Source organism: Capra hircus, chromosome 22, assembly GCF_001704415.2.
Source record: "Capra hircus breed San Clemente chromosome 22, ASM170441v1, whole genome shotgun sequence".
Taxonomy (NCBI): domain Eukaryota; kingdom Metazoa; phylum Chordata; class Mammalia; order Artiodactyla; family Bovidae; genus Capra; species Capra hircus.
In genome coordinates this window covers 4,095,708-4,122,438 of record NC_030829.1, presented here as the reverse complement: position 1 = coordinate 4,122,438, position 26,731 = coordinate 4,095,708, and the positions used below count along the sequence as shown (strand labels likewise).

The window sequence follows — 26,731 nt, the reverse complement described above, 5'->3', positions numbered from 1 at the left end:
AATCAATATACAGAAATCAGTTGCTTTTTTATACACTAACAGCAAAATATTTGAAAAAGAAATAAAGAAAATAATTCCATTCACATTAGCATCAAAAATAATGTAACAGGTAGGAATAAATAAAATGTATTCATTGACTTTTCCATCTAGTCACAGAAAGCGACATTTTCCCTATCATCTCCTTCTGACATGAGATCCTTTAAGAAAATTCTTTGGTTGGTGGGTTACTAGTAGGCTCCAACAATGTAGTGATCCCTGGACACCAAATAGCCTGCTGACTCTTGTATTCCTAGAAATGGTAAAAGCAAAGCAGTATAAGCAGATTAAAAGCAATATTAATACTGCTATAGATTACAAGAGTCTGGATGAGGAAGCCTGCTTATGTGTCTCTGCATTCAGAAGAGTAGCTTTGGTAGACAACCTCATGGGGCTAGTGGTTGAACTTTTTAAAAAATCTAGAAGATTGTGCGCAATAGGTCCCTCATTTATTCATTAAATTTCTCCTCATGGAATATAACTGTTAGGACTCCACAGAGGTGATGAGTTTTAAAAATTAATTATATGGGGGCTTCCCTGGCAGTCCAGTGGTCAAGATTCTGATCTCCCGCTGATGGGGACCTGAGTTCTAGCCCTGGTTGGTGAACTAAGATCCCACATGCTATTCAGTGTGGCCAAACAATAATAATTGTATGTATATTCATATTTGGAATTACAGAATTTATTTTCCTTTATGCACTGACTTTTTAAATTTTCACTTCTGATCTCAAAACAAATTATTTTCCCCTCAAAACCAAGACTAAGTTCACTGATTTATAAAAAAGAATTCCTTTCCTTTGGTACCAACCTGCTTCTCCACAATGGTTGACATGGCATTTTTATATTATCCTAATGGTTGACATTTGGCACCCCACTCCAGTACTCTTGCCTGGAAAATCCTATGGATGAAGGAGCCTGGTAGGCTGCAGTCCATGGGGTCGCTAAGAGTCGGATATGACTGAGCGACTTCCCTGTCACTTTTCACTTTCATGCATTGGAGAAGGAAATGGCTACCCACTCCAGTGTTCTTGCCTGGAGAATCCCAGAGACGGGGGAGCCTGGTGGGCTGTCGTCTATGGGGTCGCACAGAGTCGGACACGACTGAAGTGACTTAGCAGCAGCAATGGTTGACACAGTATTTTTTACATTATTCCTGATGATCTGACATCCTCTTAGACACTTGGTATCCTTGGTGATAACCTAACTCTGATTTATTCTAGATATCCCACAGTGGGGTGAACCACCTTTTGTAACTGGTACAGCAGTCGTAGTTGTAGACCTGATAAGCAAAAGTAAGTAAGGTCACTCAGTCGTGTCTGACTCTCTGCGACCCCATGGACTGTAGCCTACCAGGCTCCTCCCTCCATGGGATTCTCCAGGCAAGAGTACTGGAGTGGGTTGCCATTGCCTTCTCCAGGGGATCTTCCCAACCCAGGGATCAAACCCAGGTCTCCTGCATTCCAGGCAGATGCTTTAACCTCTGAGCCACCAGGGAATCCCTGATAAAACTCTATTTAAAGGCACTGAGCACGGGCTGACTTCTTCCGTGGAAGAAAGAACTGTGTTCTATTTCCTCACGATTGTAATTGACATGTGGGAAATAAGAAAGACAGCTGCTAAGGTGAAGATGACCAAAATTTGGCTGGTGGTAATTACTGACTGCAGAGTATATAGAGCCATTCTGGAGCTTCAAAATTTATATCAGGAAAAACTCAGTTTCTAAAGCTGTGCAGCCCTCCAGGGAGGCCTCCATGAAACTCTGGGAAATAGTGGGCAAGAGAAATCTTGGATGGCAGGCATGCATGATGTGATTGGCTAGCCAAGGAAACTCCTACACTGACAATACAAGAACTCCACTCCTGCCCAGCTGAATTCTACATGTATTAGCTACCAGTGATTTCTGTTTTCCAAACTCTCTGTTCCAAAGTGGTAGTTTCCATCAGATCCATGTTTCCTGGTTTTCTGTCATTCTGTACTGTGGGAACACAGACAACTTTGTTATTATTATTATTTATTTTTGGCTGTGATGAGTCTTAGTTGTGACACATGGGACCATCAATCTTCATTGTGGTGTGCAGGCTCTTTAGTTGTGGCATGGGGGATCTAGTTCCCTGACCAGGGATCGAACCCCCTCCATCGGAAGCACAGAATCTTCGTCACTGGACCCCCAGGGAAGTCCTGATAAGTTGTTTTTAAAAGCTATGAGTTGCTAAGCAGCTGAGTCTGGGCCTATTAGAGATGATGTTGTGCCCGCATGTGATTACAGGGTGAGGCTTTGAGGTGGGCTCCCTTCAGGAAAGCATGAATGCATGCTGCTCAAATAGCCAGGGAGATAAGCAATTCTTGCTTTTCTCCACTCCAGGTCAACAAGATAAAATATTCATCATTCTAGAATCTCTTGCAGCTAAAGGAGAAACCATATGACTCAGTTTTGGCCATTGAGATGTACACACAAGTTCCTGAGCTAGGAGTCTGGAAAAGCTTTTAAAATTTCAGAATCAGTCTTAAGATCCTTCAACCCTTTACCCTTTTCATATTCCTGGCTTAAATGTGGGTACAATATGTGGCATTTTACATAAGAAAATGCAAATGTATTGATGAACACCACATATGAAGAGCTGCAGAGAAGCCTTAACCTTGATGGCACTCAAAACTTTCACTGCCTTTCTACAGTCTTCTTGTTAATGAGTAAAACAAACACCTACAAGGTAAACTGTGGTTAGTTTTTTTTTTTTTTTCTTTTCCTCAGCTGTTTTCCTTTTATGGTTGAGACATATTAATGAATTTCTCCTAAATACCCTAAAATTGGCAAGAACAGCAACAGTCAATAGTTTTAACCCAGAGCTGCAGCTATCCCAAGAGATAAACTACATGATGAAAATTCAGCATAAGAAAGAATTCGTATTAAATCTTGATTTTCCAACAGCTACCACAGTGCCTGGCACTTAGCAAGCAATTAAAACATTTGTTGATTGATCCTATTGATTGTATTTCTCAGAAAACGTTTAAAATAAAGTAACACTTGAAGCATGCATCATGATTTATGGAAAGTTCAGTAACAAATTTAAATTTAATGCATAACAATATTGAATAATTAACATTCATTGAATTTTAATATAATCTAAGTGCTATGCTAAATTATTTGTTATCTTTTTAGTTAATTTTCACAGCAGTCCTATAACCAAAGTATTATTATTGGAGAATTTCAGAAATATTTAAATAACTTAGCCAAGGTGGTACAAGAGCCAGGATTCAAAGCCAAGTTTATCTCCCTCCAAACCTATGCTCTTAAGTGCTGTGTATTAATAAAATATTTTAAATGTGTTCTGCTAAAAGAAACATATCCTTTGATCCCTAAAAACCCTTTTTGGCAGAACAGCAAGTACACAGAAATGGTAGTATGTGTTAATGGTTATACATTATTAATCGATTACCACTTACTGAAGGATTTATTGTTTAATTCCTGTTTGTTGACAAATCAGCTGAATTTTTCATATGCACACATTGGAGTTAGACATCTAAAGCGATTCACTTGAAATGTTTCATGTCTGCTCCAGGTTGCTGTTGGGAACCTAGGTTATTTGTGGCATTTTGCTTGAAAATCCTGGAGTCGTTACATCCTGAGTCCACAACTGCATAGCAGGATATTGATAAGAGTGAGGATGCAGGCAGCAATTCACTAGGTACTTGAACGGCAAAAAATATAGCGCAAGTTTTCCACACCCTGCAGACTGCAGGTTTATATGATAATAAATAACCGTTCTCACCAGGACAAAGAAAAAAAAGGCCATGAAATCCTATAGCTCAGTGAGAAATCGGCTAATACAGGTGGTCAAGCTTGTTCCATTTCATTGTCAAAGGGAGGCTATTTATTTGCTTCTGGGTAGTTCGATTACAGAGTCATTTACTGCTGAGAGTTTTCCAGTAGGCAGATGTGGACCCATAGCTCTAGGCTTTAGACTCAAAATCAGTGAGGAAAAAGAGAATAAGAACCTCCTCACAGACAGCATAATTGATAAGGCAGAGATCTTTGAGCAACTCCAGAAATGTAATAGGTGCCTTTCAGCAAAGCAGTTGGAATCTCCTTACTGTGTACAGGGGACATGGGCAAGGGTCAACATGCTGACTATAACTGATCATTTCTAGAAGTTCTTCAAGATATCCTCCCTTCGACAGTTTCCTGTCTAGATGGGATGTCAGTGATTGGCGTGTGTATATAAAAGAGAGAGAGATTCCTTGTATACCAAAATGCTCAGAAACAAAACGAAAATATTCACAACAAATTCTCAGTGGTTATAAAATCAAAGACAGCTTTCTTTTCCTCTTGTGCAAGATACAAATGGTTTTTATCCAACAAATAACTGTCTCTTTCTGAGAGACATTTGAACAGTGGAGATTATACAGACTGCAATCATTATTTCTAAACTGCCACAATCTAGCAACTTGCAAACTTTGGCAGTGTATCCAGGGAACAGATCAAAGATACGCCAATAACAAGGGTTTTACTTAAGCATGTGTATCACCATTTTCTTGTCAATAGGCTCGAAATTCAATTTCTCTTTTGCATATCCCTAATAACTATGTTTTATAACACGTTTGCTGGGTATAAGAAGCCACTACTAAAGTTGCCAAGTAACTTGATTCTTTTGTCAGATAACCTTTAAACCAACACATGCATGTAATTCCCTTATTAATTGCAAAGATTAACTTCATCAATCTTAGTTCATGACCAAATTCAAAACTTCTAGTCACAGTCATGAGGAGAAATGCATTGCACAACTGAAAGGTTTCAAATTCTAATGTATCCCACCTAGAAAAACAATTAATGTGTCATCAAGGGCAACGAGTCCACCAAAGTAATCTCTAAGGGCAGTGACCCACAATGAAAGGTTAACAGATATGGGAGGTATAAGCTTGCTAGAAGATGAAGAAAACCAAATAGCCCACCTCTAGTTATAGTTGTTGAAACTGGAAAATGTCATCAAAGAATTTTAGCAATGATAATAAAATCCTGATGACCAAAAAATTGACAACTTAGTGTAACTCAGCTCTCTCTAGGAAAAGTTAAGAGTAAGTATTGATATATACATAAATACGATATAAATGCACTTGATCCGGAATTTCAAGACTTGCTGACTTTCCACCTAACTTTTGAGAAGCCAAAGATCCACACGTTTACTTATAGAAATCAGAAAACTAAAGTTACATATGAGTTACTCCAAAATGACCATTATTTTAAAACAAACATGTACTGAGCCTTCCTATGTTATAACTGATATTTAAAGCAGTTCTATTTGGAAATAATCCTTGATTTATAGGAAGATCATATAGAGAGATCCCCTGGGGCCTCCACTCAGTCTCCCCAAAGGTTATATGTTAATTTTAGTAAAATATCAACACCAGGAAGTTGCCATTGCGTGAACAATATGTGTGTGTATTTCTATATCATTTTATATGTGTAGATTCTTATAATTATCACTGCAATATCAGGATAAGAAATTATTACAAATGATTTTATTTATTTTCTTGAATATAAAAAGGCATTATAATTTCAGGTAGAAAGTTCCAAACTACTACTGGTTTTACAAAACAATAACAGTGTATTGAAAATTATTAATATATGGGAGACTGTTACCTAGGAAAACTCTATTTTAAAGGCCAAAGTGAAATCCTAGTAATACAGACAATATACACTTGGGTTAAACTTATTTCCCTGTGCAGATCAGACCATCCCCTCATTTAGGGATCATCTATCCCCAGCATAACAATGAGCAATTTTTCAACACATAGTTTATCAAAGACATCTTACTGAGAACTGTACTCTTCCAAAACTGTTTATAGGTGAGAGCCCCAGATTACACATGGGCGCACACACACCTCTCCTATCTGGAGTAAAACAGAGCATTTCACAAGTGCCCTTGAATTGCCAATAAAGTAACCATAATAAAAGAGAACATTAATACATATACACAAACAGTTGATGAAATAAACCAGCCAGATTCTTCCAAGCCAAGTCTACGATGAGGTTTCTTATTCCTCCCTAACAAATATAATCCAAATGGTCACAAACTCCAATTTCAATTCATCTCATAGGAATGGAAAAACATACGATCACAGAAGAAAAAAGTAAAAAAGCAGAATTGAAACACCGTTCCTACCTTGGCCATCTGTGCCTGCACGCCATTTGCCTTGAGAGATGCTACCGCTTTCTGTGCAGCTGCTGGGCTGTCGAAATCTACAAAACCATACCCTGTGAAAACACAAAGCCCCGGGTTAGCGCTCGCAAGCAGCTCTGTGTCACTGATGCAATGGGAGTTTGTGGTCACACTCGCACTCATGACCCAGGTTGAACCATAGACCTCAATCTATGGCCCTTAGCATGTCAGGAAAGAGATCACAATATTAAACATAAAATAATAACATGCTTATTTTCTAGAGGTTGCTTTGGAGATTGGCTATGCAATCAGCAAGCTCAAAATTTGGTGAATATGGTAACATATTTAATCATTTCTTTCTTCAATGAATTTGTTGCAAGAATTAGGAACACAAAATGCTGAAAAATGTAGAAAAGTTTATCTCAAAAGGTAATTTTCTAAACCTCAAAAAACTTGATGGTATTAAAAGCAGTGCTAGAACCTGCATGAAGTTAGTACCGGCAAAATTAACAGTTTCTGGCATTCAAGCGGTCATTCAATAAATGAATGAATGAAGGTGTTGAATGAATGAATGAAGGTGATGAATGAGTTCAGGGAGATCTGAGCCTAGTTCCAGTTGATTTCCAAGCCCATGTTAATTCATTACAGGACATGTCTCTCTCAAAGATAACATCCTAAATAAATAGTTTTGACTGTTAAGGAACTTATGATAAATAGACAAATATTCAAATGTCTTTTTAAAAATAAGAAATGAAGACCCATGTCACTTATTCGCTATTTTTATTTGAAGCTTAAGTACAATCTGAAAAGAGCATAAAAGTTGCCTATGAAAGGGAAAAAGTCATGTCTGACTTTTTGCAACTCCATGGACTAGCTCACCAGGCTCCTCTGTCCATGGAACTCTCCAGGCAAGAACAATGGAGTGGGTAGCTGTTCCCTTCTCCAGGGGATTTTCCCAACCCAGGAAACTGGGTCTTCCGTATTGCAGGCAGATTCTTTACCGTCTGAGCCACCAGAGAAGTTTCCAAAGTTGCCTATATTGTACTTTGTGTGCCTCCGTGTGTATGTGTATAGTGAGGCTAAGGAAACAGCCAGGAAAACGTAATAAATGAAAAAGGGGGATTTTGCATGCCCATGAAATATAGCTGTATTAGTCAGGGCTTCACCTGAGAGTAATTTCAGCTGCCAAAAATATTTCAAACTAGAAATGATCAAGAATGTTTTTGGGGCACTCAAAGCCCACCCCACATGCATCCTGCTCCTCTTCTCTGCCGCCAGGCAGGTATCAGCTCTGTATCCCCTTGCTTCTCTCATGTAGAAGTTTTGAGGAGCACTGCTAAGGCAAACCTACTAACCGTGAACTGTGACCCTCTTCCCTGAAATAACTAAAGAGTGAATAGGAATTCAATTACCAAGTTGTTTCCTGTAATTAACTTTTTAATTTTCTCCCCTTGCATCTTGTCTTCTTTTTCTCCCTCCCAGCATGTTAACAAAAAAATGAACGTGTTGCTCATCAGTGTACCATCCAATGCTCTTGAAAAGCTTGGAAGTTCGTGTTTCCAATGCACAAGGAAGCCTGCTCTGTTAGCACTACTAATTCCTCTCGTCCCACAAAATTCAAACTATGTGAGTAACATGAAGATTACAATCCCTGAGATGAGTAAGATGAGGGAAGAAGAAGAAAAAGAGGAGAAAGAGCAAAATAAGTCTGGAAGTACTGTTAGGGTTAGCATATGATAAAATAAAATATATACTTTATCTATTATGGGCCAACAACTGCCCTGGGTGGGTGATGTGTCAGCACCTGATGAAATGATAATGATACAGGTATCAATACCGTTGTCTTCATGCCTGTTTATGTATTTACATAGAGAAACCAATGTGTAAGCCAGGTGACAAGACTGACCCCCCCAAATCACAAGCTGCTTAATTGGTAGAGCAGGATTTGAAGCCAAATCTGCACAGGCCTCTCCAAATAGACTGTACAATGAACCACTTTATAATCTTACTTTGCAACCTATTTCTAGAAGCCTCTGAAGCCCACCAGAGAGAGAGGTCACAATTCTCCAAAATCTCTTAGATGTTGAGGCTAGCACATGAAATATAACCATCCCATAAAAAAATTCAACCCCGCTCATTCAGTCAGTACACTTATCTAGGGGGTGATTGAGTTCTCAACACAATGGGCTACATGAGGTTTGATAAGTCACCTTTTCCACCTCCTGCTTTGGTCAAGCTTCCTCATTCATTCACAGGCTGCTTTCTCATTCAAGAATGAAATTCTATGTCAGGCATTTTGCCAGGTATAGAGTATAGACTAGTGGGGAAGAAATAGTCCCAGTTTGCATCCTTACTCAGCTTATAGTTGAGTTGGGAGATGAACATAAAAAGAATAACCACAAAAATGAATCTATCATAACAAATTGGTTTGCCTTCCTTGAAAGAAAATGAGAGCATATACCAGACTCTGATGATTGACTGTTACTGAAGGTTTTACGAAAGCAGGGGCAGGAGATGACCTGCATTTTTATAACAGCACTCTCATTGGCTTGTCCTGAAGATGGGATTGGTTGTAGGGGAAGTGGGAAATAGGAGTGGGATCAGGGAGATGACCTAGGGGCTATTATAGTAATCTGGACAAACAGCAACTGGCCATGAAATAGAAAGGATGAAATGGATGGCTTGACTTACATGTTGGAGGCAGAATTAACAGGACCCAGTGATGGATGGACTGAGTTCGAAATAAGGGAAACAAACAGACAAAGATTACCACTGTTTTTTCAGCATTAAGCCAATGGGCAGGTGGAAATGTGATTTACAGAAATTGGGAGCCTGGAGGAGGAACCAACAGGGGAGAGGGAAAATTAAAATATCAGTTTGAGACATGATGAGCCAGAAATGCTTGCGAGACATCTAAGCAAAAATGTCAAGTAGTAGCTGGATATATTAGGCTGGTGCTCAGAAAGGGGAACAAGACTGGAAATAAAATCTAGGAGGTCAACAGCATGAAGGTACAATTTGCAGAAATGGAAGAAAACAAAGGTGCCTGGTATAAGCAGAAACAATGAGCACAGGTTTGGAGCTAAAACTTCACCACTGAAGTGTTAGTGAGATGAGAAAAGGAGACGTCAAAGGAGGCTGGAGGAGAATCCAATGGCAAGAAACAAGTGCAAAGGGAAGAAGGTGTCTCAAAGCCAAAGAGACAGAGAGAGACATCACTGGTGTCCAAGGCCACTGTGAGAGCAAGATGGGAGCCTGAGACGCCCAGTGTGTTAAGAATGTGAGCTTGTCTTTTTTAACCATGGTTGATTTATAACATTGTATTAGTTTCATGGACACAGCTTCAGATTCTTTTTCATTACAGGTTGTTACAATACTGAATATAGTCCACTGTGCCGTATGCTAGGTCTTTGTAGCTTATTTTATGTACAGCAGCATGTATCATGTGTTCTTACCATGCTCAGCTACAGGCCAGGGATGGGGACTGAAGGCTGCTTGAGTGGTTGGAGAGCAAGAGCAAGATGGAGAAGCAGAGAGGGTTTACAGTCTTGTCTGCTATTCTGTCGCTGGGAAGGAGAGCTAGGAGCCAGCTTTAGCTTGAGGGGTGTGTGAGGCTAAGGAGCTGTTTATGTTTGTTGCTTGTAAGATGGGAGATGCTAGGGTCTATGGTTTTCAACCTTAGCTAGATGCTAGATGCACTTACTTGCGAGCTTACCAAACGAGCAATGCTCATTTTTCACCTCTGGAAAAATGAAACAAGCATCTCTGGGAATGTGGTCTACTTGTCTGCACACACATGTGTACCTATTCCCTGGCCTGGGTTACAGTACTACTGAGTATTCATTCAAAATATTAAACATGTATTTATTTGTTGCTCTGCTATGAGACAGATACTGCTCTTAGTACTTTTGAATGCTGCTGAGAAAAATCAAGCAGAAGTCAAGAGATTAAAGCTTTAGGCAGAAAGACAGATAATTTTTAGGATAATGTTCCTGAGAAAGTGGAAGTGTTAAAGGGGTTCTAGAACAATGGCTAAAGTGCTGTCCTTTGCTAAAACAGGGACCTGGTGTTTTGCTCATAGTAACTGGAAGGAAGAAAAAAAAATTTTTTTTTCCAGGTGTTATTTCTTTCTATATCTTTGTTTCCGGGACATAGCCTGAACTTAATAAACGTTTGTTGAAATTAATTGAAACCATGTTTAAAAAGATGCTAAGTTACTCCATGGGACTTATGCGAAGATTAGCTAATAAAAGTGTCTTAATACACATTGACCCTACCAAGCAGCCATGGTTCACTCAGCCATGCTGCCCCCCGGTGAGGCCCCAGGGATTTCACGACTGCTGGCTGCTATAACAGCGTGGCTTCCTCCATTTCGTCCACCCCACACATCCCCCAGGATAGTACAAAATCGCGAGGCTGAGCTCCAGGGCTAAACTTCAGTCCAAACAGAAGAAATCCCTGTCAGGGGAGGAGACTCCCTGAGCCTCCTCTGCATCAGGGAGGTGATAGGTGAACTTTGAGAAGAGTGTCTTTCCAAAGAGCCATCGTGCCAGCAAAGAGAGGGGCTCTCTCCTGAAGACTCCTGGGAAACAAAGTTATAAAATAATCAATATTTTGGGGGCTTTCCTGGTATTTCAGTGATTAAGACTTCACCTTCCATGGGCTGTAGGTTCAATTCCTAGCTATAGGGAGTGAAAATCCCTTATGCCTCATGGCCAAAATAACCAAAACATAAAACAAAAGGAATATCATAACAAATTGAATAAAGACTTTAAAAATGGTCCACACCAAGAAAATATTAAAAAAATATTTCAGTAAGTTCTGTTTTTCATACAAACTTACTTTCATTAATTAAAATGAATGTGTACAGGTAAAACATCTCAAGTAATCCCCCCCAAAACGCCATGATTCTGGAGGAAAACACTGCACTCTTGAGTTTTATGTGACAGCGTATACTACCTCACAAACACAAAGAAACAGAATGAAATACGAAGCTGCCCCTAGAGGATAATGATGCATTTATGAAGGAATAAAGCAACTCCAATTTGGTTTCAATTTGCTCTCCTTAATGATAAATCATCAAGCCTGGGAACAGAAACCTCCATACCTACATCTGGTGAGGGCCAGCATGGGGAGATTAGTTCAGCTCCAGCTAATAATGCTTTACGGTAACTGCTAAAATCCTCGATAAAATGGGACCCACTGGAAACACCCACCCCGGAGGCTGGAAGGCCACTGGTCTCACTGCCTCAATTACATAATGAAGCCTGGCAGCAGGTTCAAATGGATGAAAACTGTATGCCACTGTTTCCTCCATACACCCCTGTCCTTGTTTTCCTTCCTTGTCAGGGGGAGAAGGCCAGCAGCTCTGCAATTAGCAGGAAGCAGAGAGCAGTGAGAAAGAACTCCATGCTCCGCACTAATTAGGTCATTCGCCAAATGCACTCATTCCACTGGCAGATCTAATCAATGCTTTCCTGAAATGCGTGAAACTTGGTGTGTTAATTTAAAGTTTTGCTATTTTTTTTATTGCACTACAAGCCTAGTGACTTTATAAAGAAGCAAAAATATATTTATTTAGAAATTGTGACACAGTCCTACAAACAATGGTACTGCCAGAGGGTTTGGCTTTATTTCTTTAGTATATCTGTAGGCAGCTTCTTATGACTTTTGCCATTCAACGGGACCATTATGTGACAATCCCTTTGAATTCTGTTGAAAGTATCTTTATCCTCTTTTTAAATTTAACTTTTATTTTATTTTGGAGTATAGTTGGGACGTGACTGAGTGAGTAACAAGGAGGAGGGGGATAGCTAATTTACAATGATGTGTTAGTTTCAGGTGTACAGCAAAGTGATCAGTCATACATATACGTATATCTAGTCTTTTTCAGATTCCTTTCCCATATAGTTGATTGCAGAATCTTAGGTAGAGTTTCCTGTGCTATATACAACAGGTCCTTGTTGATTATCTATTTTATAATTTTACTTATTTATTCTTGCTGTGTTGGGTCTTTGTTGCTGCCTGGGATTTTTTCTAGTTGTGGCAAGTGGGGGCTATTCTTAACTGTGGTGTGTGGACTTCTCATGGCAGTGGCTTCTCTTGTTGTGGAGCACAGGCTCTAGGCACGTGGGTTCAGTAGCTGATTTTCCCAGGCTGTAGTGCACAGGCTCAGTAGCTGTGGTGCATGGCTTAGCTGCTCCCCAGCATGTGGGATCTTCTCAGACCAGGGATCAAACCAGTGAGGCCTGCACTGGCAGGATGATTCTTTCCCAGTGAACCACCAGGGAAGCCCCTGATTATCTATTTCATATAGACATTTTGTAAAGGTCAATTCCCAACCTCCTAATTCATCCTGCATCCACATTTCTCCTTTGGTATCGTCTTTATCATAGTCAAGTCTTTTTCATACTTCTGTACTGCTACTGGCTCTTTAAATCCTTTATGTAAAGTACTCACATATTTACCAACTTTGGATGGTTCTTTGTGTGGGGAAGTGATACAAACCAGGACTGCTGGCTCAGATGCGTGGTGGCATGAGCCCATGAGGTGAGCAAGACTTGCTCTCAGAGTGTAACCTCACACTACATTTCATGTTCCTGTAGGAGAACTGTCCAAAAGCCCACTTGAAGTACATGGCTTGAGGTAACACCTCACCTCTTCCAGAGACAATCCAGCTGTGAGTCAAATGTGGCGTTTAAAAAGAAGAAGTGAACACTTTGTCTAGGAATCACACATTCCACTAAAGTTCCACTCAACTTAAACAGCTGATGTTTAAGAATCACCCTGCCATAAATCCCCCGCTTTCTATTTTGGCTTAAGAATGTGCCGTGGATGTTGTCTGAGCTCAAAGCGGGAAAACTCAATTGCAGGGAGAGAAGGCGGCCTGCAGGAAAGGAGGGGTGATTTACAGGTTTCCTGGAAGTCTGCTGGGCTCAAGGCCGCCTCCAGGCATCTATATTTCAGCTCTACTTTTTGTACATCACTAAATTGTTGAGTGACCGCCAAATGTCTTCTCTCATTATTGGATTTCCTAGTTCTCTGCATTATGTTGATCAAAGGAGGTAGCTGAAGGACAGCACTTATAAATTCTTTGCTGCACATAATGCTGGTAAAACCAGACTAACAAGAGAACCTAATCATTTCTTTAGTATTTCCTTTCCCACTGATGTCCTGTGACTGATCATTACAGCGAAGGAAGGATGCTACAATACAATAGGCCTACAGCCTAACTTAGATGTGAAAAAAAAAAAAAAAAGGTGAAAGAAAAATCCTGCTAGAATGCAAAGGCCAAACAGTGCTCATTTTGAAGGAAAAGAATCTAAACCATTAAAATCCGAAATGATTTATTCTTTGAAGCATCTTTGGAAAAAAGGATGGAACGGTTTCATACAGAAAAGAACAGCATTGGTACTCTCATGCAAAGGGCTGCAACCTTCAGATGCTTAGCAGGCAGAGGCAAATAAGATGGGTAAAAAGGTCCACCCATGGAAAACAGATTGTTTCACTCTCTTCCCTGATTTCTGAGCTTAATTACTTAATTCTGATATTCTACTTCTATAAGAGAAAACATAAGGTTTTACAATAGAACTGACCTGTGAGGAAAGACACTTTTGAATCATCCTGTGACTTTACTGTTATTATGTTTAATTTTAGTTTTTTACTTACTTTTTATTGTAGTACAGTTGATTTATAATGTTAGTTTCAGGTGTACAGCAAAGTGTTCAGAATACATAAACACACACAGTTTTTCAGATTCTTTTGCTTCATAGGTCATTACAGGATACTGAATATAGTTCCCTGTGTTATACAGGCAGACCTTGTTCTTTACCTAATGGCACCCCACTCCAGTACTCTTGCCTGGAAAATCCCATGGACGCAGGAGCCTGGTGGGCTGCAGTCCCTGGGGTCGCTAAGAGTCGGACACGACTGAGCGACTTCACTTTCACTCTTTCATGCATTGGAGAAGGAAATGGCAACCCACTCCAGTATTTTTGCCAGGGACAGGGGAGCCTCTCTATAGGGTCGCAGAGAGTCGGACACGACTGAAGTGACTTAGCAGCAGCAGCAGCAGCAGTGTGTATCTGCCAATCCCAAACCACTAATTTATCCCCCTCACTGCCCCTTTCACATCTGAAAACTGTAAGCTTGGTTTCTATGTCTGAGAGTTTATTTGTTTTGTAAATAAGCACATGTATGTCACTGCTGTAGACTCTACATGTGAGTGATGTCATATGATATTTGTCTTTCTTCTTCTGACATATTTCACTTAGTATGAGCATCTCTATGTCCATCTGTGTAGCTGCAAATGGCATTGTTTCATCCTTTTTATGGTTGAGTGATATTCATTATATAAAGACAATGCGTATATATTACTATTAAATTTACTAAACATCCACTGTGTGCAAGGAAGACGGTGTGTTCGATGCCGCAGGGAAAATTAAGATACTGTGACATCCACCCCTTCCTGTCGGGGAGCTTCTGATCTAGGAGGATAGATAAATACATTTAAATACAGTCGGGGGTCCTCCTACACGGGGGGGTTACGTCAGTGAGCACACGCAGAATAGCATGTTTTCATTCAGTTTAGTATGCGTGGGTTAGTGTGCACAGCCCTGCTCATCAGAGCTGAACATCCATGTCAGGCTCCCTGTCGGTGAGCAGCATGATGGCAAAACTATCCGCAGTCTACATTCACGTGTCTATTAGTCTATCTTTCTGCTTTCCTATTTTGGGGCATAACAGACACACAGTGGGTTACATACAAAACATAGGGAGGACTCATGCGACATAAGAAGTGGAAACAGGAACTTCTCTGGCAGGGCAGTGGCCAAGACTCCCCCTCCCAAGGCAGGGGTTGGAGGTTTGATCCCTGGTTGGGAAGTCAAGGCCCCACCTGCCTCCTGGCCCAAAATACAGAACGTAAAACAGAGGCAGGATCATAACAAACTCAATAAAGACTTAAAAAAACCTGAGAATACAGTGCTATTATTCTAAATTTCTTCCTGGTGGGGGCAAACTCTGCACATTCTGAGAGCAAATGACAACATGAGGACTCGGGAAAAGAAACTGGGTCCCAAGTGGCATTCCCTGGCAGAATAAAACAATTACAAAGATGGACGAATTCAGGGAGCAGCATGCTCGGTGGCATGCCGCTTGAAAATGGGACACTGCTTATTCCATTTAAGGTGCATCGAAAGGATTAAGCAAAACACAAATTCAAATCCCAAAACTCAGTTCCCTTCTCACCCCACTCAATTGATTTTTAAACGAGAGAAATGACTTCTATCTACTGAATAAAGTCAAAATTAGGATCAGGATCATTATTTATGGGCTTAGGGAGATCATTATGCTTTAGTGAGATTAAAGAAACTCACTGATTTGCCAAGGTCTTTGACTAAACCAGTCATGATGTTATTATAATATTGCAGAGATTAAGGGAGCAGCCTGCTTGGCTGTAAGTGGATAAATTAACCTCTGTGAATCATTTTGCAAAATTTTCCTTTCCTTCATTCTAGGATACAAATAAAATATACGTCTCGTGTGAACTACTGGTCCTAAGTTTCTCTGCCATCAAGAACAGTGGACAATTTAAGTGTGTAATGCATTGTGTCTGCAGAAGCCAGCCAGACTGTTGATCAAACAATTCCACTCGGTTTGTAACTGTGATGGAAGCAAGCTACAACTGAATACTCTAATTACAGCTCTTCAATCCTTGTGCACAGAAGGGTAGCCAAAACTATGACCTTACACCTGTGCTCTTCTTTCCCTCCCTCTCTGCTCTGGCCTTTCTATAGACAGGTACAGCTGTGGACTATTGCTCCATCAGGAGAGCAGAGACAGGGACTTCCTTAGTGGTCTAACAGCTAAGACTCCACATTCCCAGTGCAGGGGGCCTAGGTTTGTTCCTTGGTCAGGGAACTAGATCACATACAAGTGAATGAAAGTCACTCAGTCATCTCCGACTATTCGCAACCCCATGGACTATACATGGGATTCTCCAGGCCAGAATACTGGAGTGGGTAACCTTTCCCTTCTCCAGGGGATCTTCCCAACCCAGGGACTGAACCCACGGCTTCCACATTGCAGGCGGATTCTTTACCAGCTGAGCCACCAGGGAAGCCCAGATCACATATGCTGCAACTAAAGATCCCGCATGCTGCAAATAAGACCAGGTGTTCAACGGTGTTGGTCACTCAGTTGTGTGAGACTCCTTGCGACCCCATGGACTGTAGCCCGCCAGGCTCCTCTGTCCATGGAATTCTCCAGACAAGAATACAGGAGTGGGTTGCCATTCCCTTCTCAAGGGCATCTTCCTGACTCAGGGATCGAACCCGGGTCTCCTGCATTGCAGGCAGATTCTTGACCATCTGAACCATCAGGGAAGCCCTGTGCATCAAATAAAAATAAATAAATGTGTATATATAAATATGCACATATGTGTGTGTGTGTGTGTGTGTGTGTGTGTGTGTGTGTGTGTATAAATAAAAGAGCAGAGATGGTGGCCTCAGTATGTGAGAATCAATGGAAGGACAATCTCCCCCTTCACTCATACCACCACCACCAAGTACTTTAATCCACTTTCACTCAATGGCTCCAGCCAATGAATGGCCTGGACACTTGAAAATAACGCATGCATGTGGTTAAAATTTTTTTTAAATAAAATATAAAAATTATGCCAAATGAAACATTATTCAGTGAAATATAAGTCCTTTTCCAACTAGACTTTAGGGCTTTGGTCCCACTTTCCAAGCAACTATCCAGTGATTACTTCTGTGTTCTAACTGAAAAATAAACAAAAATATCTGAAACTAATTCTGAGCTCTTCTTTGTGTATGTATTAGAAGCACTTAGGGATTCATATAGAAACAGAAATAATTTCTATCAAAAATGATGAAATGAAAACCATTTGTAGTTAAGATTTGGCCAAACACTTCTTAAAGATTTATGAGCTATACATTATGCCTTTAGCCAAATGTTTCCTACTTTGCCAAATTGATTTATTCCAATATTTAAAAAGATTTTTTAAAATCAATAAAATAGTAATAGGCAATACTTTCAAGGCATTATAGACTTTAGAGAGTGATTTTTCCTAACTTTTTCATTTCTTTCAAAGATGTTCCAAAGGACCTTTAGGCATTACAAACCAAAGATATCAGAAACCAGTGAAATCAAATTCACACAATATCATGAGATATAAGGATTGTAAGCCCATTTTCCTTCTCATTGTAATGAAGTTGGATCTCTCTCAAAGGGATTTGGGAAATACATCAGGATCTTAGGAGAAAACATTTCAGATCTGTGATTCAGAAAGCATGCCAAGAGTTTGAACAGTCATGTCATTATATTCGTGACTGCACATTCATTCATAAGTTGATACTGATTTTTTTTCAACAATCAAAGACACATTTTCCCCAAAGTAATTTGACTGTAACTTGTAAATTGGTATGGTAGCTCATGGCACCAACTCTTCTGGGTCCTCTGATAGCTGGTGACCCATGACTTCCAGCCCAGGCCTTCCCTCACCTAGGCAGAGCTTCCTTGAAAAACCCTCGTCATTGGAATAGACCAGGATTTCTTATCCTAGGAGATGCTGGTTGAAATGCAATTTGGGGAGCCTTGACCAGGATGTTCAATGGTCCTAAATAGGGTCAGGACCCGGATCACTAGGGACATGGCTCTACAAGCAGAGCCTGGAGAGGCCTACCTTGAAAGACTTCCTTCTTTGCTACTTTATGTGGTGTCTGAGGACCAGCAGCAATGACATCACCTAGAAGCTGGTCAGAAATCAGACTCTTAGGTCCACCCTAGAGCTACTGACTCAGACCTTTCATGTTGACAAGATTTCCAAGTACCTGAGGGCACATTAAAGATTGAGACACCCTGGCCTGCAACCAGACACTCTTTCAAATCAGCACTGCACACACCATCCTCATAAAACAGAAGGAGAAATGGGAATCGCGTCATTCAACTTCCATCTGATCTTGAAATACGCCATGCGATAGCACTGAGTCCAAAGGCAAAGAGCACGAAGTTAGAATTAAGGTTAACAATATTACCTCTATTATGTATTGGCTCTGGGTAGTGAATGAATATAAATGCCTTCAGTGCACCTGGCCCAGTGCCTAAGTCGTCATCCCTCTCCAGCGCCCTCACCTTCTCAAACTGTACTGTACCCTGATGCAATCCACTCACCTTAAATACATTCTGGGACAAGACCAGCAGGTGTATTTCAGTCTCCACATAACAATTTTCTAATACAGGTTTAAAGACAGAAATCCTGCCCCTGCTTGTATTTGTAAAAATGAATATTTGAAAATACAGGATTGGGGCTAGTTTTACATAATAGCCAATTTCAGGACAATTGCATGCCCTCCCCCTCTTTCTCTTTTATTTGTCCTTCAGAGGTATACCTAATTCCGTTCAAAGTTCAAATTGGTCCTACATGAATATATTCCCTTAAAAAAAATACTGTTCATTTGAGGAAGCAGGTAACCAATGTGAAGAGTGATTATACAATAAATGTATTATGCAAGTTCCAGTGAACATTCTTTGCACATTGGATAAAGAATCAAATTAAAGTCTCATAACCCTTGGAAAATTAGAGTTAGCAAGCACAGAGGTTGATTTGCCCTTGAACACAAAAAGTGCTAGGAGCAGACACTCCCCCATCATTTCCACAAGACTGAACCATTCCAGAAAGTTTCAGATTAAAATAAGAAATCCCCCAGGAGTCATAAAGATCGGCTACTTTCACAGGAATAATTTGGAGCCACAATTTGAAAGTGTTATGAGTTGGAAGGAATGGGTGAACTTCTGTGTCACGTCTTGCAAAGCTGGCATTCCAGGTAATCGGCCAGTTTAAAACATCAGAAATTGCATAAGGAGAGTGTAAGAGAAGGGGAGAGCTTTCTGAAGAGCGAGTACAAGAGGGCTGATTTAAGATCTTTGCCCGCAACAAGCCGAACAGCAGGCTGCGACAGACCACAAGCTCCTTCGATTACCCTTCACAGGATGCAATAAAGGGACATAATAGCTGCCTTCCTATTACACTGTCGTGTCCACTTTGTGCCGTTTGCCAACACTGATTCTCCCACTGTCTGTCCCCAGGGGAGTAACGGACCATTAAGAAGCGTGATGCAGAGGGTCAGCACAGCATTTACCTACTGGAGAGCAGAGAAGCCATCACATGCACCTCACTAGGTCAATAAGCAAGTCTGGGTGTGAAGAAGGCCCGTCAAAAGCCCCTTCTGCTCCCAACTGTTACACATGGAGTCAGAATGCAGGCTCCAGTGCTGAGAAGAGCCCCCCGACTCATCAGCTCCTGGAAATCAATTTTGTTTCCTGTCCATCCTTTCTGGGAACCAGGCAGGAAGTAAATATGAAAATTGTGCCATTGACTGAACAAGGGTTCAGTGGGGTCCTCTTCTGAGTTCTGAGGACTGCACCACGTGGAGGAAAAGACAAACAAGATGGGGATTACCTCCTAAGGGGACAAGCAAGCCCGGAGGAGAAGCAGCCTGTGATGCCCCCACGCTCCTGAAGTGCTGTGCACGGTGTGTGTGTCAAACCACAGAGACCTATAGGACACAGCAGAACCCTGGAGGGAGACAGCTTATTTCTGCAGGGAGATAATGGAGATGAATCTGAGCTTTATAAAATGTCCCTTTTTCTTACTCTATAAGGTCTTGCTCAGCTTTATTGACGTGTGATTTACATCTGATCAATGCCCCATTTCTGTGTACAGCCTGATGAGTTTTGACAAATACATCCACCTGTATACCAGCATAACAACTAAGCTTCAGCACTTTCATCACCTCAAAGGTCCTCACTCCTCCTTGCAGTCATGCACCCCCAGCTGCAAACCCCCCGAACCCTGAACTCCCCTGTCATTACAGATGAATGCTGCCTGTCCCAGAAACTCACACAAAGAGAATCACAAGCATGTACCCTTTCCTGGTTTTCTTTTTTGCTCAGCATAACGATAACCTTTAGACATGAGAAGGAAAGGGAATTTTAGTGTGAGCAAAGATTTAGGGTCAGGTAATTAAAAGGTGAGTTCAAGCACTTACAGGGACAGCTAAGTTAGACTAAAGAGGCCTGGGAAGGGAGACGCATGACCCAGCCATCTGCCCTCGCACAGCCTAGAACCTGTGAACAGTTTCACACCAACCCTGTGCCACTCTCCTGCTCTCTCGTGATACGCAGACCACACTGCCTCAGGACACTTGCACGTGCTGTCCCCACTGGCTGGGACGGTCCTCTCCCAGACTGCGCACACTTGAATTCTCCCTCTCCTCCTTGAGCCTCTATCACCACAGGTTGTTAAAGTCCTTCACTACACTAGGCACAATCTGCGGATTATTTTATTTATATGTTTTACTAACACAGACTGTCAAGGACAAGATAATAGAGACCAGGATGGTTCTGCTCATAAATGGACAAATCAGCAAGACTTGAGAGACGCTTTCTTGTTTGGTTCATCTTAGCCACTGAAAGAATGAAGAAGCAAGTGAGTGAAAGAATGAATGGTAAATCTGTAACAAATTAAATACCTCTGTTTTCACCCAGTCACATATATCACCTAGGGCACTGCAACTCACACAACACTGTGACAAACAGCTCTCCACCTTTCTTCTTCTAAAATGCCCTTGGGTCATTATATAATTTAAAAGCAACAGAGTCTTGTAAATTTTCAATACCAGCTCCCAAATGGCAGCATCAGCCTGATCTGTGTTTGTGCATTTTGGGGCAACAAGACAAAATAATTAACATCCAGAAAGACCTGGAAGATGCTAGATGTCAAAGTCACCAAGACTAAAAAGACGCTAACTGTTATTATAATAAGGCAGAGGTCTCCTTTTTCAATATGTCCAAAGTGCCCTGAAAACAGGACTGAAGTATTTTGGTGTTAACGCTTTGGCTGTTTTTGAGAACTGGAGTTTTGTGCTCTACGGTTTTAAGGTGAAGTGAGCCCTTGGTTTGTTTTCAAATCAATAAACGACTTTGTGTCATCAGCCTGCTGGTTCCTCAACACATTTATTGTGACTTAACAAAAGAGCCCAGGAACAATACTGCTCAGCAGAAGGGAAAAAAAGTGAGCTGATGGCTCATCTGAAGGGACCAAAAGGTACCGAGACCAGTGATGTTCACAAAGAAGTGCAGCTGAGAGGCTGCCAGGACCCTGCAGGGAGACGAGATCACGGCTAAGGGAGTGAAAGCACCGTTTTCAAGTCCTGCTCTCAGAAACTTGACCTTGGAAATGTTTTCAAAAATTCACAAACAGTGGCACAAGCCGGAGATGTTTTTATTGTCTCTATGACACAGTAATATTACCATACGAACTCATTTTCTATAAGCTCCTGAAAGCTTTCCTTTCCCTGTACCCTAAGGTTCTTTATCCATTCAACAAATACCACAAATGAGGTAAATAAGTGTTTAGGGACATAATTTAAGTTTTCTTTTCCAAACTACAGGTGAGGAGAGAATATATTTCCCTCTTCTTCATTTTGTATCATTTTCTTTTTCTGCAAATGAACAGGAAGTTTTGAAATACACATGCAAAAAAAAAAAAAAAATCCACAAAGATTGACCTAAAAGAGCTTTCTTTCTGTCTGTATGAACAAAGATGAAAAATAAATAAAACTACAGGAAACTCCTGCTGCCCAAAACACCCTCTTCTAGGAAACAAAGCAGTGACAGTTTCAATAACACCAGATCTTTTGAGATTAATTTTTGGAGGATATTCTTTTCTTGGAAATGATAGTGTCGACTTGTATCTAGATCGAAGGTGATGGCATTGTCTTTCCAGCAGCTGACATGCTCAGCAGACACAACACTACAGAAGGTGACTTCCATCCTAAAATATAGAAAGTGGGGCTGGAGAGGAGTTGTGAGGCAGGAGATACTGGGTCCCAGGTGGAGCAGCTGCAGGGTCCTGTTAACTCTTAATATAAAGATACAATAGGAACAGAGCCCTGCTTGTGTAAAAGCTAAGGAGACCACATTTTCCTCATTCTTGTGGTCAAGGGGACCTCCCAGGCCACAAAGCACCAAAAAGATCCTCAGGAGTCAGCACCCATAATATGTCCTGCTAACCTCCACGGATTAAAAAAAAAAGAAAACCATCGATCAGTCACCAATGTCTAGTTTGGGATTAACACATACACACGACTATATATAAAATAGATAACCAACAAGGACCTACTGTATAGCATAGGGAACTGTATTCAATATTTTGTGATAACCTATAAGGGAGACAAATCTGAAAAAAGAATAGCTAGCTATGTATAACTGAATCACTTTGCTGTACACCTGAAAGTAAGACAACACTGTAAATCAACTACACTTCAATTATACACACACATACACATAGAGAAACTGAATGAGTGACAATATGACATTAAAATATTCTTTTCTTGTGTGATTATGCCAGAGGCTCCCCCTTTAGTAATGACAATGAAGATGTATAGTAGTGAAGATGAAGATGTGAGAATTTACTGAGCGTTCAGCTAGGGGTGTGCTCCCTATAACATCCTAGGGGAGCCCAGGGTGGGACAATTACTGGAGAAAGACTGATCGCAGAAATGAATGAATGAATGATTCCTGAAAGGGTGAAAGACAGACAGACCCAGGATAGTCACAGGCCATTTTGGGTACTCAGCAGTAGTTAAAGCAGGGGAATTCTGAGGGCTTTAAGAGAGTGTTTTAACAATGAATATGTCTCTTCCCTCTTCTATGTCTTTCTTTCTACATCAGGACTAAAGATAAAGTCCTAGCTTAGATGTACGAATCGACAGCATAGACCTGTGGGTTCCTTCCCAAGAAGGCTTTCAGGAATGGGAAAGAGGAGACATTATGAATGGAAAAGGGAGGCCCTATACAAGGATCTGCTCTTCCAGAGGTTTACCTGGTTATCATCGATAGGAGACCTGGTGCTGTTCTATCTTTCTTGGACCAAACCATTAAATCAACTACTTAAGAACTCCTTGACTGTGTTCCTCCTGGCTCCCCCCTCCCCCCAACTTATAGGTATTTCTTCCAGAAATATCTCCATCCTCCAGTTCTTTAAGTCATACCTTTAGGTTCAAATCACAAATAGCTATATAGCTATCAAATCTATATAACTCAGTTGGTAAGGAATCTTCCTGCAATGCAGGAGACCTGGGCTTGATCCCTGGGTTGGGAAGATGCCCTGGAAAAGGGACAAGCTACCCTTCTAGCCTTTCCCAGTATTCTGGCCTGGAGAATTCCATGGACTGTAGTCCATGGGTTCGCATGGAGTCAGACACGACTGAGAGACTTTCACTTTCAGGTAAGTTGTAGAAATCTCAAGAGTGGCTTCCCCGAAGAAACCTTATTTGTAACATGGGGTAATTTTCCCTAGAAACTGATTTGGTGTTTTATTCAAAGGTGGTCCATGCTCATGATGGGGGAGAATGGGTTAGCAGAGGATGGACCTGAGCTGGAATATCTGTACAATGTAAAATCTGTGAAGAAAGAGTGATGGAGAAAGACCCTCCTTGCTCTACAATTAAAACCAAAGGTTGAACCTCAAAAGTTCTAACATTGTGTGTGCAATTCTATCCCCAAAGCAATCTTGTGCCAAGTACTATAAGGTAGATTGCAGGGGAAAACAGTTCCTTAGCTGTGTGTAGGAGAGAGAAGGTTCGGGTGATCTTCTGGAACATCCCCAGAGGGAAGAAGTTGTCACATCACACATGTGGCCTCTCAGTCAACATCACAACTTCCTCTGATCATTGATTAGTGATCCATGCAGTAGAGTCAGCTGAGGAATGGGATTTAAGTTGCTCTATTTCTATTTTTTTTTCATTTACTTAGTTCACTACAATATGTTTTCAATTTGAGTTGTTTCAGATAAGAATCAGATTTTTCAGGCCCTCTTGAAGGCAGGGCAGCACTGGGCCAGTGTGGAAACAGTTAATTCTGTTTTCTTTAGCTTGTATCATCACTTCTGTTTTCCAGAGTGCCCATCCACCCACACTTCCCTTCGCTTACCTCCATATATTGACTGGAATAGTCTTGGCTGACACCAACAAACAACTTACTCCAAAATTTGGATTTTTGATATTAAAATGCCTCCAGCTCATAACATTGAGAATGATAGACTAATTGGACCATGTTGAAGAAGTAAACACAGACTTTACGCATGCTTCTCTTATTATCAGTTGATATTCACTATCTTCCCCATGCACTGGGCCAATCTATTTTATAGGGATATGTATACGCAGATTTCAACTTCTTGCCCAAATACATGTAGGGCACTGTTTGAGAAACACCCAGCAGAACCGCCCGGTTAAGCACTTAAACTCGGGCCAGATTTGGCATCAAATCCCTATTATCAATCTCTGAATCTCCATTTCTCATCATAAAATGAAGATAATCATAGTACCTATTTATAATTAATTATACTGTTGTGAATATTAAATGAAGTAATATATGTAAGTTACCTAAAATAATGCCTAATGTGTTAAAATAAGCAATCAATGATTATTTTTGTCAGCAAAGACCTCAAATGCATGATGATTAAAAGCCATATTTTTAATTACTTTATAAATTACAAACAGGTATGGCCCAGGTAAGTCCCAGCAATGCTTGAGTTAATACCCACTTATCAAGATCAGTATTTATGCACATGAGCAGATGTCCAGGTCAGCTATACTCCCTTCTCTTCTAATTCACTGTGTGAGCCTGATCTTCACTCTAAACCTACATAGTCTATATAATAAAATGCCATCCTTAATTCCAATCACCACTAGATTCTCCTTCCATTTCCAAATCACATCTTTTAATCCTATTATAGGCTTCTGTACAGACCATTTTGCTGCAGGAGCACTTAAGGAAAGCATTTTGCAATCCTCACATGCAAACAACAAATTTAATTTTTATGAATGATTCTTCCCTTATTTCAGATACTTTGGTTTCCACTTTTTATTTTTGATGATGTGTGTATGCGTTCTGGGAAGCTCACTATTTATACATTTCATCCTGTTTCATACTATTTCAATTGTTAAAGTATAAAGTATTTCCAGACATTTTGCATATTTTTATAGAATTCATAAAATTGCAAAAAATAAAGGGCCATAAAAAGTCCCATGATCCAACAATAAGGTGTTACCTCACACTGGTCAGAATGGCCATCATCCAAAAATCTACAAACAACAAATGCTGAAGACGGTGGGGAGAAAAGGGAACCCTCCTGCACTGTTGGTGGGAATGTAAATTGATACAGCTACTATGCAGAACAGGACAGAGATCCTTAGGAAAAAAAAAAAAAAAAAAAAACTAGGAATAAGACTACCATATGAGCCAGCAATCCCACTACTGGGCACATACCTTGAGAAAACCGTAACTGAAAGAGACATGTATCCCAATGTTCATAGCAGCACTATTTACAACAGTTAGGGGATGGAAGCAACCTAGATGTCCGTCAGCAGATGAATGGATAAAGAAGCTGTTGTACATATACACAAGAGAATATCACATAGCCAAAAAAGCAATGTATTTGAGTCAGTAGTAGTGAGGTGGAGGAGCCTAGAGCTTGTTATACAGAATGAAGTAAGAAAAAGAAAAAAATATTTGTATATTAATACATATATATGGAATCTAGATAAATGATACTGATGAACCTATAAGAATAGAGACACAGGCACAGAGAACAGATTTTGGACACAGTGGGGGAAGGAGAGGGCGGGACTAACTGAGAGAATTATATTATATATATATATATATATTATTTATATATATGCTGCTAAGTCGCTTCAGTCGTGTCCAACTCTGTGCGACCCCATAGACTGCAGCCCACCAGGCTCCCCCGTCCCTGGGATTCTCCAGGCAAGAACGCTGGAGTGGGTTGCCATTTCCTTCTCCAATGCATGAAAGTGAAAAGTGAAAGTAAAGTCGCTCAGTCATGTCCGACTCTTCGCGACCCCATGGACTGCAGCCCAAAACACTCTCCCCACAGGGATTCTCTGCCATGTGCAAAACAGATCAACAGTGGGAAGCTGCTGTAAGGGCAGAGGGAGCTCAGCCCGATGCTCTGGGAGAACCTAGAGGGCTGGGATGGGGTGGGGCGTCTATGCTGACTTTATGCAGTACTGTGATACTGGGATTTTTCTACAGCATTGAGGTTCGAGAGGGAGGGGACATGTGTATTCTTATGGCTGATTCCTGTAATGTTTCGTGGATGCCAACACAATATTGTAAAGCAATTATCCTCCAATTAAAAAAAAAAAAAAGTCCTATGATCTAAGGTTATAATGGATGGAATGTAGCCACTGCAGTAGAAACAAATTCTTAGGCACAGAAAATAATTAGTTATAAAATACAGATGGGCTCTTATTTTTGGAATACAACATTTGTTTGGAGAGATAGTGTCACCCACTTTCAAAAGGCAGCAAACTCCATCTGGTATTTGTGCTTTTCTTGGAGAGGAAGCTTGGATTCTCCCAAAGTCATTTTCACTCATATTAAATGGAATTATCACTCTTGGTTAAATTTAAACAGTAATTGTGTAGATT

The 26,731-nt window shown here is 40.7% G+C and overlaps 1 protein-coding gene across 10 annotated transcripts in view; it reads right to left on the bottom strand.

Moving 5' to 3' along the window:
- The window catches only part of RBMS3 (RNA binding motif single stranded interacting protein 3), an 819,111-nt gene that overhangs the window by 460,688 nt on the left and 331,692 nt on the right, over positions 1 to 26,731 (bottom strand). For all 10 annotated transcript variants that reach the window (XM_005695513.3, XM_005695514.3, XM_018067046.1 and 7 more), the window contains one exon: positions 6,195 to 6,286. In XM_005695513.3, coding sequence (XP_005695570.1) covers positions 6,195 to 6,286 — 92 coding nt within the window. The remainder of the gene's footprint in view (positions 1 to 6,194; positions 6,287 to 26,731) is intronic.